The 15,530-nt window shown below is 40.8% G+C and overlaps 1 protein-coding gene across 8 annotated transcripts in view; it reads left to right on the forward strand.

Annotated features, from left to right (window-relative positions):
• The window catches only part of prdm16 (PR domain containing 16), a 171,152-nt gene that overhangs the window by 86,576 nt on the left and 69,046 nt on the right, over window positions 1–15,530 (forward strand). For 7 of the 8 annotated variants that reach the window (XM_061058495.1, XM_061058496.1, XM_061058500.1 and 4 more), the window contains exon 3: window positions 4,047–4,097. In XM_061058495.1, coding sequence (XP_060914478.1) covers window positions 4,047–4,097 — 51 coding nt within the window. The remainder of the gene's footprint in view (window positions 1–4,046; window positions 4,098–15,530) is intronic. The other variant, XM_061058497.1, reaches the window with a different exon arrangement.

The following is a 15,530-nucleotide window of genomic DNA, read 5'->3' on the forward strand; positions in this document are numbered from 1 at the left end:
GCCATCCATTGGGCCATGTTGTTGTATTGCCTCATATTATCCAGAGTTAAAGAGAATTGTTTTTGGCAACAGAATGCTAACATTTTCCTATGGCGCAAAACCTCCAAGTGGGGCCCTCCTCTTTTTCTTGCAACCAAGGATGATTATCAGAAAGCTTTGTAAGGTCCCACTCCAGTTGCTATGGTTACTTAAACAGCATTCAAGAGGCTGGGAGATTACTGTACCGGTCATTCACTCAAGCTTTGACTTTTAGCTAAACTTTCAAAACCATCACAAATGCTTTGTGGGCCCTTTACAGAAAGCCCTGTCTGGGTATGTCTGCTGTTTTGTTTTTTGTTAAATGAGTTCTGAATATAAACAAAGCTGGATTTCGATTCATCATGTGTTTAAGGTCCTTGTAAAAACAGTGAGGAAGTCCACTTACTGAGCGTCCCTCGCTATGTCATGTTTTCTTTTGTGCGCTCGGTCATCATGACATGTCAATACGAATGGTGCTAAAGTGTTGTTGAAAAACTCCTGACTGTCCAATAACAAAAGCTGTGCTATGAACACTAATAATGGTGGGGTTTTCCCTCCCACCTAGTGTGAAAGCACACACTGCAGACATGATGAAAGACACACACACACACACACACATACAGACACATATGAGGGTCTGGACAGGTCTGGGTGGATTCTGCAGGTGGCTACACTTTCATAAAGCCCTGACTGGATTTGTTTATGTTTGAGGTCATATGGGCCAATGAGAGAAGTTTGTGTGCCCAGACACACACTTAGACACACTTTCTAATTACCCTCGCTGCAGTGTTTTCTCTTTTCCATAAGACATATTGACATGTCAGCATTCAGCGGGCAAGATACAGAACAAATGGACAATTTACCTCTCTCTGTGTCGTGGAAAATGTATCCCTCCCAGTATAGGCCTGTCTCTATCCGGAGCTGTCTCACAAACCCAGAGTGAAAGTCACTTTGAGATGATGGTGACACGTGCAATAAATCATAGCACCGGCAGTCAGTGGCCAATCACATTTTCCTTCCCTAATTAATAGCTTATTTATTTCCTTGGCGGTCCAAGGCGGTTCTGTGTTTTCTGTTGGTGTGTTTTGTCTGGTTTGTGTGCCAGCATATCTTTGAGTGTGTGTGTGTGTGTGTGTGTGTGCGCGCGTATGTGTATGCCAGTTTTGAACGATCATCTCAACCAGCCATAGTGTTACAGTTTATGTCATCATTGCACCAGTCTTTTCTTTTCAAAACTTGAACCCCTGTACACTGCCAACCTTTTAATAAAAAATACAACAACAACAAAAAATTTAATCATTGGGTAGCTTTCAACAGACAAACAATTTGGATTATAATTGTATAGAATTCAAAGCCAGGAAGCTTTATAATTATCCTTTTCCTGACAGTCAGCTTAGAGTTTCTGGATCCAAAAACTGAGGTTTGGATGATAGAAAGCGCATTCATTCCCGACCCCCCACCTGAAGCTGAAAGGCATTAAGGCATCATTATAAATCACTCTTGTCTGCTTGCTTGTCTTCTACAGTTTTAGGTTACTCTTGCACAATTTGATACACACACATATTTACACTTGGACTGTAGCGGAACAGAGCAGAGGGAAAGTCCAGAAATTGTCCTATATAGTTGAACGCCTGGTAGCATTTTAGACGACCCAGCCAAGCTGTTGGTTTTGTAAACTGTTGCAGCTGGTCTTATGCATTATACGAAAGGGGAAGTCCTTGCTCCGTAACACCCCCCCCCCCCCCCCCCCCCCCCCCCCCCCCCCATGCACATACACACACACACACACTCCCTATTTTACTATCTCCTCTATCACCATGTTTAAAGTTGACCAATGTTTTTCAGTAAAGTGGCCTTTAGTGTCTCACTTTGTCATTCAAACCGCCACATAAGCATCTGTGGCTATCTTAACCAAAACCCATACAGGACACCGCAGAAAAGCCAGATTTCTCATCTGTGGTATATTAAATCATATACATTTTGAACATAATGTTCAAAGAAATCAAAGAACTAGACACACTTAAGATCAATCTTGTTGTTTTCTTCGTCCGTTTTTAGTCATTTTAAATCTATGGTTAAAGCTCCTCTGATTAATTTTTAGCTTGTTATGAAACAGACTAAAATTAATGATGCCTCTATACGGCCTTTAAAAGTAAATGAAATAATCAGCAACAACATTGGCTGTTTCTATATTGTAATTTTATAATGCCTTAATCTACTGGCACAGGGTAGGTGTCAGACGATAAAACAGGATTTTTTTTTTTTTTACATTTTTGACTTTTAAATTAAAGACAAATGAGATTCTTTGAGGAAACACGACATACATACGTACAGGACAAGCTCAGCAAAGACTCAACAGCTACAACTTTCTCCAAAGGGGCGTTGAAATGACCCAAACTGAAATTCCTCGGTGGGAGTGTTAATATAAATTGAGTCTCAGAGAATGTTTATTCCTCATGGACACAAATTTATTGTTGAGAAAAGTACACTTATCCACTCATTTGCATACTTTCAAAATAAGGTTGCTAGTCAAAAAGATGAGACAAATGTGATGGGCTATGAGGTAGACTGCTTCTCTTTGGAGATGACATGTTCAGTGTTGTGATGTTTGAAACTGTTTCCAGGAACAGGATGCTTCTGTAAAGGTTTAGATGAGGTGTAAGTAGGCTAAGAAAACTGTTGTAACTATCTCTGGTCTAATTGCTCCCATTTGGATATAGGCTGAGAAACAGGTCCCTTGACAGCTTAATGATGAAACCACTGAAAACAGAACATTGTTGCACATCTGGTTCTCTGGTTTAATAAGAGGAGAGAAAGAACAACTGAGAGTGAATTTGCAATGTTTTAAGATAGTAGTTTATTATCCTAAGGAATCAACGATCTTTTGGATGGGCTTTTTGACACCTTTATCTAAAAGCACATGTCTATGAACATATTTTTAAGCAGTTCATAATCACTTCCTCTGAATTGAGGCCTTGTATAGAAAGGTGCATAACGGTGTTGCTGTATGCAGAATTCAAAGAATAGCTCCACAGTTTTCAGGACAGATTCCATTCAAGATAAATGTCTCTTTCCCAGTCCTGATGGGCCACACTGGTTTATTAAATACAAACTTTAATATTCAGCTATAATATAAAGGCAGCCAGTCTTGTCACAACACCCAAACAACACCCCTACTGTTAAAGGGGAGATTGGGAGGATAGGGAGCAGGAAAAGGGAGGTTCAGATATGCTGTGTGTCTCTGTATGAGGAAGTTTTATAGGCCTAATTTCACTTAAACTCAGAAAAGTGCCATGTTGATCCCCACACCCCACCTAAAACCGCTCTGAAAACAGTCTGCATTGCTTCTTTGATCCTCAGTTGCCATCAATGGGCTTCAGAGGGAGAAAAAAAAAGGAAAAGAGACGGACGGACTCTGGGTTGCCATTATATGTGAAATGTCCCCTCGTTGCAGCAGAGCAGCCCCATCTCTTCATCATTCCCCCACTTCCTTCATTTCCTCTGTTAGACACTGGGTGTATTCTACCACCCATCTGCCCCCAGTAAATATTGCTTGAAGGCTTAATTACACACACACACACACACACACACACACTGACACACACACACTGACACAGACAGAGTCTCAGCAAAATTTCCTGCAACACTGAAGCGGAGAATTAACGTCAAATCTGTAGGGCATTCATTCATCAGAGTGGGTGTGTGTGCAGTGTTATGTTTGCTTCTGTGTGTGTTTTTGTGACCTCCCAGTCCATTATTATATCCCTCTGGTCACATTTGTGGCCCAGAGGGTATGTGTGGTGAACTGTGAACACCCTGTGCCCATGTCATCAAGCAGAAACAGTCACTACCCCAACCTTGAGATCAATATTCTCTTTAAATGCTTTGATAAACACACACTTTACACACTCCTATTAGTCCAAATAATAATTGTTGAGCTGCTAATACTTTGCTTCTTGATAATGTTCAATAAGGGTGTCAGTTTGAAGCTCTTTTAAAAATAAATATATTTTTATGTTTTCTCTCAGCAGATGATGAATGATCACGTTGAAGCCTCACCTGACAGTTGCATCAAAAAGGTAGGAAAGGTTGTCCTGTTTATACTTTTTTTTTTTTTTTACCTCTTCGTATTCATCACCTCTGCCTTGTGTAACATCTCTGTTATCTCTCTTGGTTTAACTTTACATCAACGGTGTCAAAGTTGTTGCGAGATGAAGTGGAGGGGTTTACCAAGAAATGTTTTCCTTTATTTCTATGGTGTATTGATGATTCCTCTTTCCTGGATCTCCTCGCGCTGATACACAATATATACCTCCATAAATGAACATCCAGCTGCAGCTTTGAATCATAAACATGACAGCAGCTCACAGGTTAGGTTGTTTCTCAAGTTTCTCATATCACCTCTGAACAGACCGTAACAGTATGATAAACTGAAACTTAGACTGAAGTGACAGAAACATATACCTCTGAGTAGCTTAACTTGCTTTTTTTATCCTATAAATGTCTTAATTTTTGTAGCTGTGTTTGACTGTGTGGGTGTGTAGGTGATGATTGTTTGAGTGATTAAACTTTCTTTTGTTACTTTTACATTTACTTGATTTTATGGTCCGTCCTGCAAAACAAATCTTGTTCCTGCATGAATACATCTGTACAATAGCTGAAATGTATTTTGTTGAATAGAAAAGTCATACACTAGTTAATAAAGTGTATTAATTTTAAAGAAGATTTTATCAGTATTACATTTGCTGAGCTTTCTCAATTCATTTTGATCATAGAAAGTAGATCATTGAAAATATAAATTGATGTGTGTTTATGCTTGATTTATCTGATATTTGACAAAAACACTGACACTTGCAGACACACAGTGACCGACACGTCCCATTGACCAGTCACTGACCATTTTATGAGGTGATAAATCTATTGAAGAGGCCGGTAGTTGGTTTTTACCGCCAGTGTCACCAGGTCAAGACAGGACAGGGAGAGAGTTCATGTCCATCTAATGGTCCATGAAAGAACAATGGCTGCAGGAGAGTGGACACTCTGAAAAATGACTGAGGCCATGCAGGCAAGCTCCATGTCAATAGCAGTGTAGACGAAAGCTAAATCAATGGCTGAAAATGAGACAGCAATAAGTACATTGGCAACAATTTTATGGTAAGAAGATTCACACATTTAGGATGAAGTATGAGGAAAAGAAGCAAAATTTAAATTTACGTTTTAAGGAATAGTCCATAGCTCTCTATGCTTTCTGGAAAGGCATCAGAGACCATTGCTTCCTCAGTGAAACAATGACTGAGCTTGAAAACTATCGTATTTTAAAAAAAATTTTGCTTACAGGTAGAAAATGCTTAAATCCAATTAGTCACATTCACCAATATCTTCTCAAGATTTCTCTTAAATTTGTTCTCAAGAAAGCTCTTAATAAAAACCTATGTCGAATTCAAGACATGTTTTTAAACAGCAGAATATGCCATGTCCTGGTGAACTGGAAGCTCATGGATGTTTTTTCTTATAAGCATAGAAAAACAATTATTTTATTTACGACTGTTTGCACACCGCACGCACAAGAAGTCACACTGGATCAAAGAGAGAAATGAGTAACCATTATGATCTCTTGTAATGTTCTGAAGTGTACATTGTACAGCAGAAAAAGTTACCTGAATAATTATTGCCTTACTTATTCAAGTAAAAGAACCTCTTCGATTATCTAGTAAACTTCCTGCTTTCTCCATTTTTAGGTGTTGTGACTTATGCCCTTTGATTAGACCTTTGAATTGTTATTTGTAAGTTAGTAAGTTAATTCTCCAACACACATGGTTTGCATTGCCTTTATTTTTCTTGCTGTCAATTAGTTTTCATCATGAATTAAGCTATTAAAGTTATCAAATCCAGGTCCTCTTAATAAAAGCTGGATGTTAGTGAAGAGAAGAGAACATAGGTATGGGTATGCTTTTGAGCAACCCTCTACTTAAGAAAAATTTCACTTGAAAAAGTTTTGGCATGGCTTACAGTTATGACAAATGTCACCCTTAGAATAAACAAAATCACTTACATTTCCTCATTGGCATTTTAGGTCAATGGTCACGTTGCTATATCCTTTATAAAAATGACTGAGTTCTTGGTTGAATTGAAATGCTACATTAGTCAATGAGCTTATTTTAGGAGTTGACCGCAGGTGGTTTGGGCTGTTCCCTGTTTCCCACATGTTGTACAACGTGGAAAAACCTAGACGGTTTTATAAACTAAGTAACCACCTTCCACATTAGAGTGGCCTGTGCACACAGCTATGCACTTACACACTCACTCATTCACAAACAAACACACACACACACACACACACACACACACTTCCACACTGACAAGCACAAAGACAGAAATGCACATATACATAGGCCTATACTAACAGGATTGTAAAGTTGTAATGCACACACTCAGGTGTACACAGATGACAGAACACAGACATAACCTACAGTAGAACGAAATCCTCTCTCTCTCTATCACACACACACACACACACACACACACACACACACACACACACACACACACACACACCGGCTTCATCTCATTATGCAGAGTGTGAGTTGCGGTGGGCCCTCATCGAGCGGTGGCAGACCACATGCCTGTTATGAATATGAATGAAATTATGCATGGGCCATTCCTTATGACATGACTCATTCATCCACATCATGCAGTAACACACACACACACACACACACACACACACACACACACACACACACACACACACACACACACACACACAACGCACAGACTCACATAAACATTGACTTCTTGTGCCTCCACCATGTCATTACCATGGCTATGCTTGATTAAAGCAGAATGTTAATTGAGTTGTAGCTCTTGAATAAAGTAGTTCACTAGTGAAAGGTGTGTGTGTGTGTGTGTGGGGGGGGGGGGGGGGGGGGGGGGTAGGGGGGCAGGGTAGCAACACCATATGTTATTAGTTCATATTTGTGCTATGTATTGTAGTTTAACTGATCTACTGCTGTGTTACTATGAAGTTGTTTTTTTCATATTTAGAGAAATATCTACATGGAACATCAGAACACTATATTTACTCAATGCTTTTGCCAATATGGTGAGAACAATGTTTTGCTACCAGTTTCAGTACGAGACAGCAGATAAAAATAAATAATAAAATAAATCACACCAGTTCATGGAATGTAAATAAATAATGATGACATATAGAAATAAATAAAAACAGGACTCAGGGATGTTGTCCTTGTCTTTTTGTCTCTGTTTAAATAATAAGTAATTAAAGAGATATGTGTCCACCATTTTTTTTCATATTAACGTATTTAAGTGGACTCTATGTCGTTTTGTGTATCTGAAAGGAGTGTAAAGGCATGTGTGGGGCACTGTTAGAGCCAAGGTTAAGGCAAGGGATACGGAAGCAAAGATGTTATTGTAGCTTCTCAAGCCCACTTATTGAAAGCTGCCCAGAGCTTACAGCTGTGTGTAAGTGTGTGTGTGTGTGTGTGTGTGTTTGTGCTTGTGTGTGGGTGTGAGTATATTGGTGTCCATGTGTCCATGTGTGTGCATGTGTGTGTGCATGAGGTCTAGGGCCTTGGATTCATATCCTGCACTAGCTTAGGCATGGATTGAGCCACATTGGCCTACACACATGCAGTTACATTTCCCACCCACTGACTGAAATAAAAAGATGTTATCCAAAATCTCGTCTCGGCTTACCTCGTCCATCCTCATCCAATCATTTCATCCCCCTCTCTCTCTGAGCAGACAGGATGGTGTTGTTGCAGCTATAGATTGCTATCGGTGGCTATTTGTGATAGGATCAGGGATTGTTTAGTTTGGTCTGGTCTGGAGATATAAAATAGGGCTATCTGTCTGTTTGTCTGTCTAGGCCCTGCTTACGTATATTCTCATTCACACACTGCACACACACACACTTAAGTCTTTGTGTGCGTGTAGAAGTTAATAGGGTATCGGAGGACTTTGTGTTTCTTTTTGGATTCCTTTGGTTTAAAAGTGGTAGCCAGAGAAGGAGTATATGTGTGCGTGCTAATCCTCATCTTCAGAAGAGCTCCGCTGTCCATCCCGACGTGTGTAAACACTCCTGCAGATCAGATGGCAGATAATGACTTCCAGATAGACACCCTCCATTCAACCAGCAGAGAAAATCAATGAGCACTGATTGCTTTTTTCCCAAGACGATCATCTCCCCCTGAAGGCTACTATCTATCTCTCTTTCTATCTCTCTGTCTGTCTTTCTCCTGAAGCCCCACTTCATTCACCTCTCAGCACCACTGAGATTAAATCAATTCAAGCGCCTATTCACAGCGGATTTATAGCGTAAAAATACACCGGAATATCTCTTTAAGACGATCAAGTTTCTTTGACTGTGTCACTTTTGTATGGGTGAAGGTGGACATGCCTGCCTAACATATTTCTCTAAAGCTCAGATGTTCTTCAGAGTGAAATAAACGTCTTGTTTTCTATACTTGACGGACATGCATTTCATGTTCTTTTAGTCAAACTCTAGCATTATTGTTTTACTTGCATCATGATGCAAGTGAAGCAGCAAATGTGTGTTTTAGTTGCCCAGTCAGTTGCAAATGGGAAAATGAGAGGGGTGGATATGAACCGTGACCTATAAGTAGATTTTTTCCACTCCATGCTGAAAGACTTGGGAGCCAAATGGGGGTCAGATGTAGCGGTGAGTGTATATGTGCGTATGTGCACAACGGTTGTGTGTTCATATCTTTTCTTCCCCCTTGTATCAAGCTGGGGAATTGAGTCTCTAAATACGCCGGCTAAATGACCCTAAATGTATGAGGACTATTATGTGGACAGAGGGAGGCTCATGGGTCACAGAAGTGATCCAGAGCTTCAGGCCATAGTTTACCCCCCGCTTACAGCACCACACTCTCCCCGTCCCTCCCCCTGTTTAAATAGACTCATGATTGATTGATAATTATGATAATTTGTTTGAAATGATTATCTGGATATTATAATCACTGCCACCATGGAGCCCTTAGGGGTAGAGTCATTTTTCATAATGCTAAACGTCACAAATGCCACCTGGTCACAGGGTTGGCTCTGTTTTCTGGAGGGTTGAATGCCATAGACTAGCATGGCATGATAAATACATCAGTGATAAACCCAAAGAGTCTTCGGTTGGAAAAGCTTAGAACATTTAAATAATTATGTTACATTCAACTGCACTCAGTGTAGCAGAGACATCTAGCATCTATTTATGTATGCACTTTTATCTATTTTTAAAGTTAAGTAAAAAAAATAAGAAAAAAAATCTTTTTTTTTGAATGAATGAATGAATGTCATCCATTGTATGATCAGGAAGTTTCCAAACATCTTTTTGTCATTCTGTGGCAGTGAGCTAACTTACCGTAGCTCCAATCATCCCATCTTCTCTGTCATCTTCAGGGAAAGAAGAGGAGGAGTGTGTGTGAGTGTGTGAGAGTGTGTGTATTGGGTGCGTCGATGGTTTTGGTGGGGGTGCAGGAATAATATTTGTGGTTTTTGCTTTGCCCCAAGATGACTTAATGATGATATGGGTCCCTTTCTTCTGCTGGGCAGGGTTACGTTTTAATGGGCCCTGAGTGACATGTTTTCATTTAGCACTGTAACCCGTCCCCCCTCTCCATCCAGCACCACCACTGGCACCCACCATCACCACCTTTATCCCCCCCTTCAAAATATACACTGCCAAATCTTGCACTGTGTCAGTTCTGATGTGGAAAAAGAAACGGAGGCAGTCAGCAGTCAGTGTTTGTGTGGTGGGTTGAAAAAGGGATGGGGAGCGGCTCTGTAGACAGACAGACAAATATGCAGAGATTGAGTTCACATGGTCGAAATCATGTATGTTGGGGAATGTTAGGATCCTAAGGCGGGATAATCTTTCAAAGCATACCGCTTGCTAGCTAACATCATCCTGTGCTTTAAGAAGGTTAAATTGAAAATAAACTCAGCTAAAAGAATACTTGAAAGAAACACACCAGGCATGCAAGTTTGAAAGGTGGCTCTGAGAAGTGGGTAACATCTGCCTCTAGAGGGGATGGATAGATATTACTGTGAAACAAGCGGCAGCACAGCTACTTCTATGCTGTTGAAGATGTTCAAAACACTCTAAATTGGGGTTGAAGAGCTTCCTTTAACACGATCAGTTTTAAAAATTTAAAAATTTTGAGTGGAGTTTGCTTGAATTAGAAGACTTTCCTGTTCAGATTTTGTTGGCCAATAGCCTCCGTATGCTGAAGGTCACATGGTGTGGACAAAGTCAGGGTTGTTATGGAGGAGGGAAGTAGGAGGAGAGGTGAAGACATAAAGAATTGCTCTCTCCCTCTCACTCTCTCTCTCTCTCTCTCTCTCTCTCTCTCTCTCTCTCTCAGTCTGTCTTGTCTGTGGGAACTGTCCAAGCTTTGGTTACTACAGAATGCTGTCATTATGTCTTGTGAGGAGCGTGCACTCAAAGGCCACTGTTATGTGTCACTTTGTTCATCTATGTGTGTGTGTGTGTGTGTGTGTGTGTGTGTGTGTGTGTGTGTGTGTGTGTGTGTGTATGCACTGAGTGACTGAGTGCTGCTCTTAACTTGCAGAGGCACTTTTGACTTGTGTGTGCATATATGTGTGTGTGTTTGTGTGTGTCTCTGTGTGTGTGTCTCTGTGCGTGTGTGTGTGGGCCCTGACTGACGCATCTCTGTTGTTATCGTCGATCAAAACCCTGACGTCACAATGGAGTGAAGCGCTGGGAGAGGAATTCAAGTGGGAACGAGAGAAAGAAAGAGTGGAACAGATAGAGAGAGACAGAGTGAGGGGGCGGAGGAGAAGCACGAGGTGATCGAAGGCACTTTCACATCAGCTGGCTCCCTGACCTCTCGTTCTCTCTTTCTCATTCCTCTCTCTCTCTCTCTCTCTCTCTCTCTCTCTCTCTCCATCTCTCATTCCTCTCTTGCAGTCTTTGTCTCTCCATAATCTCTCTCCCATTCCCACCACATTCTCTTGGGTCACCCAACAAAAGGAGGAGGGCAATGATCTGACACTTTTGGGGGCTGTCATATGACTTTTGCGTACACAGATACACACTTAAACGTTTTTTTGTTACCGGTATGAGGACATTATGTTGCTCTTAATTATCACCATCTCTGCTCCATGTTCAACAAAACATTTCACCCTGAAACACTTTAACTTTTATTGATCATTTGTTTTTTTTTGGACAGAACATCTTTTTTGTTTGTTTTATAAGTATCCTGTCAAACACATAAGTTAATAAAGCACTGTTATAGCACTGAAATATTGCAACTTGAAGGATGCTTTACAGAAAAAACTGTCCAGAAAGGCAGATTTCTGAGCTCATTGAATGTTCTCAAGCAATCAAAACCAAGACAGTAAAGGCTTTCACTTGACTTAATCCATGTGCTGATCTGATGCTTTGTTCGATGAGAGGGTAAATATTAAAAGCTGAGCTATTTCTATTGTAAAATTAAAATGAATTCCATGGGTAAAATGTCTCTAGATTTATTTTCATCTTTCTGTGGTTTTAGGAGTATGTGCTTGTGTTAGACATAAATACTTTCACACATTGACTCAACTAGACACACACACATTGTGTCTCGTCTGTCAAGAAAGCAGCCAGTCCATTAAGCCAGATAGAGTGAATGCAGAGGGCCGGCTGGTCAAGCATTGGTGATAATAACATGACGACCCGCATGGCGTTGCCACGGTGACATAGAAGCCAGGGGGAGGCAGAGAACAGAGAGTTGTGTGGTCCTGCTCGTCAAAAATATTTCCACGTGTCAGACGGGGGGAGATAAAGGTTCATCTGTGCCTGAGAATGCTGCTTACGTTTGAAATTCCACATCAAAAGGGGGAGAGTTCTTTTGTGCTAAAACTTTCTCTCTGTCACACTTTGCAACAGATATTTAACATTTCACAGTCATTTTAAGCTGCGACTAAGAGTTACTTACACAAAATGTTGTCTTGATATTTTGGGCCGAGACTATCTCACATAATTCCTTTGGGTTTGATGCTCTTAGGATACATGTTACATGTCGATAATGGAATCTTTGACTCGTTATTTCAAAGTTTATGTTTAATGATGTTCCTCCTTGTTATTTTTCAAAACATTTCATTTATTAACCTGGAAATTGGAATAACAAGATAGAGAAAACCCCAGATTGCATGAGAGATTTCACTGTGTCGACATAACAAATGTCTATAGATAGACAAGAAAAAGATGGAGTTGAAGCAAGAGAGCGGGCTTCAGCAAAGATGGAAACCCTCAGAGGGCAGGAGACAGCCGGAGGCAGGGGGATGGGGGGCATGACAGAGAGGAATGCCAGAATGCCCAAGAGAGGCCAGCACTGCCAGCCCAGTCACAGACACAGTCCGTCTGGGGAAGAAAGACGGAGAGTGGGGGGTGAGAGGCCGGCCCCCGCCAACACAAGGTCATGTGAAAAAAGATCCCCATTTCTCCACCCACCCACCTACTCATCCATCCATCCATCCATCCATCCTTGTTCGTGTCATCACTCTCCTCAAAATTTGTTTGAAAAATAGGAAAAGAAGAGAGGAGTAGGGGTAGGGAAGAGAACAGACTAAATGAGGAGATGGTTGGAGACAGTGGAAGTGTGTCTGAGTATAACAGGTCTAAGGGGAGCTTTTAGCAACATGTTGAGGCTGCTCTGGTTAACTGTCTTCATACTTTGAAAGTTATCTCAGTTAAACACACATCCCTATCCACCATGTGTGTTTGTATCTGCTCATGTCTTTTAGTTTTAAACGGTATGCAGAATCACAAGTAAGTCAGAGTTAAGCTGAACATCTATAAGAGGCATATTTCTGTTAAGTGTTCTCAAAATCAGAGCTTTGAGGAAAGTGAATAATAAGTAATGTTGGATAATGATGAAGCTTCATGTCTGTTAATTATTCAGATAAGCAGCACATTAGTTTAGATTACTGTCAATAGTAATAGTAATATATCACCAATAAGCCCTGTTAATAAACTGGTGAGTGCTTGTATGTACTGTATACTCGTGATTTTTATGATCACAGGCAAATCAGGTGAAAGTCATGAAAATGTGAAATAAATGTACCAAATCTTATCCCAATAAATGTCTTTGTTGTTTCTAGGTTGCACCTCGTGGCTCATAGTGTGTTTGTTGATTGAATAAAGGGGACTGCTCCTATAGCTAATGCAATCAGCGCCTTGATGATTAAAACCAGATTTTGTCCCCAGCTGATTCAGAAATCTTGATTAAGAATGAGCTAAAGGACATTTAAAAATGTTGGTTCATGTAATTGATCAAAAAATGTTTAGCTTCTTTTAAAGCATTTTTTACCCTGGTTAATGGTATCGGTACCTGTTGCAGCAAATGAGAAAAATCCATCTTAAAATTCAATCTGAATACCATGGGTTTGTGTCCTCTACTTTATCCTTTATCCTCACCTCCTCTCCTCTCCCCCTCCTTCTACCCCTCTCTCCTTCCCTCCAATCTCAGCTGAACAGTATGGTCTTTGACAGAGTCTTAATCTTCATTACAGGGCATTAGTCCACTGGGGAGGCCCTGTCTCGTCTCCCCATAGCGCAGCCTGGCACTGTCCCGTAAGGGACGTCCCGCCACGGCACAGCACAGACACCCTGCCAATCCCCCATCCACCCACCCTCCACGGCTTCACCTTGGTCACCCCTTCGCTCAAATGAACTGTTAAATAAACGGCAGGCCTTAATCCACATGAAGGAGCGGGGGGGCGCGGAGGTGGTGGAGTAGGTGGCAAGGCTGGTCAGGAGAAACAATAGAGCTGGCCCTGGACCCCTCCATTTAAAGGAACCATCAATCATACTCACCATGGGTTCACTTTCTTTCTTTTTTTGACATCGATTTTATCATTAATGACTGCATCTCAGGGAAACGGAGCGACAGTAATCTGAGGCATGTGGCCCAGCGCTCATATGCAGAGCGTGAGCATGGCCTGGTGTCTGATGATGCATCTGTGTGGGTTCTCTTAGTCAGAGACTGACCTGCAGCCTGCTTTACATGGCTCCCATTTACTTTCTGCATTTTACTTTAACTACCCCTTAACTTGCTATCTCATGTATTTCCAGGCAAATTAATTTCTATCACAAGTGCCTATACACTAATAAATGTCTTCCAGCTATCATCTTTTTAACAAACACACAATTAACAAACCTCCACAGCTATTTTGGCCTGTGACTCCTCAGCTGAGCTCGCTAACAAGGACAGTCGACTTGCTGTGAATTAGATAATTAAAGAGGATGGCTAATTGAGTAAACAAGCATCAGGGCCGTCACCCCTAATTAAGTGATTACAAGGAAGAGCACACTCAGCCGGCACAGCGCTAATTAACACACACAGAGACACGTGTGAGGACATGGAGAATTATCTGTTAGAGAAACAATGATTAGGCTGAGTGGGGGATCCCAGGAGAGGCTGGCAATGAGAGGACACACACACACACACACACACACACACACACACACACACACACACACACACACACACACACACACACACACACACACACACACACACACACACACGGTATCATCCCACGAGAGGGGTTTTCTGCTGTGTCTTAGCTCTAATTCATCGCGGATAATCCTTTTATTCAGCTTACAACATTGAAAGTGATGGGAACAGTTTGGCGCAGTCACAGAGAGTGACCTGCACTGCAAGATACAACCCCTCATGGACAATGCCTGCAGCCATGGGCCCTAAAGGAGAAGCTACACAAGAAATAAATACTGAGATTTCAGACTTCAAAGCTCAATTGAAATTCAGTTACAGCTCCTTTCTTTTTTTTGCTCATTATTGTCTCAAGCAATAGGTAGGCTTTCAGAGAAAAATGCTATACCCAAATAATTCAATCTAATCTTTGTATATATTTACATATTTGGTTTTGCTTCTCCACACTATTACATTAAACCTTTTTTTTTCCACACTCCATGGGAGTACACTATTCAGTGGGAGTCACCCCACGTGACTCTCAGCTGTGACATTTCAGATCAGTTGCTCATATGAGGATATTATCATAGAGAGTGTTTCCCAGGGGAGAATGATCCAGAACATTAAACAGGGAGTCAAAGTGATCATTTTGCCCCTATTCTCCTTGGGGATTAAGCAGCATGTATATGACATGATTTATTCTAATATAAACTATATCTCATCAAATATTTATTTAGATATTAATGGCTTTATTCAGTGAAAAGGGACTCTGCTCTAAAAATGCAAAAAAAAAAAAAAAAACTTGGTCTACATTAAAACACCAAATTCACAACAGTTCTATGGTTCTTAAAAGTAGATTTAATTTCAAGCTAAAGGAGATTACTCTGTGTTTTCATAACTCATTTTCAATCAGTTGCTTTTTTTAAAATGCACCAGGTCAGATGTAATGTTCTTCCACAGAGTACAGGATTTTCACAGCAGAGCACAAAAGCAGATAAGCTCGGCTTAAAATCCACTTACAACAAGAAAAATAAATGCATTAAT

The sequence above is a fragment of the Labrus mixtus genome, chromosome 15 (genome assembly GCF_963584025.1).
Source record: "Labrus mixtus chromosome 15, fLabMix1.1, whole genome shotgun sequence".
NCBI classification, from domain to species: Eukaryota; Metazoa; Chordata; class Actinopteri; order Labriformes; family Labridae; genus Labrus; species Labrus mixtus.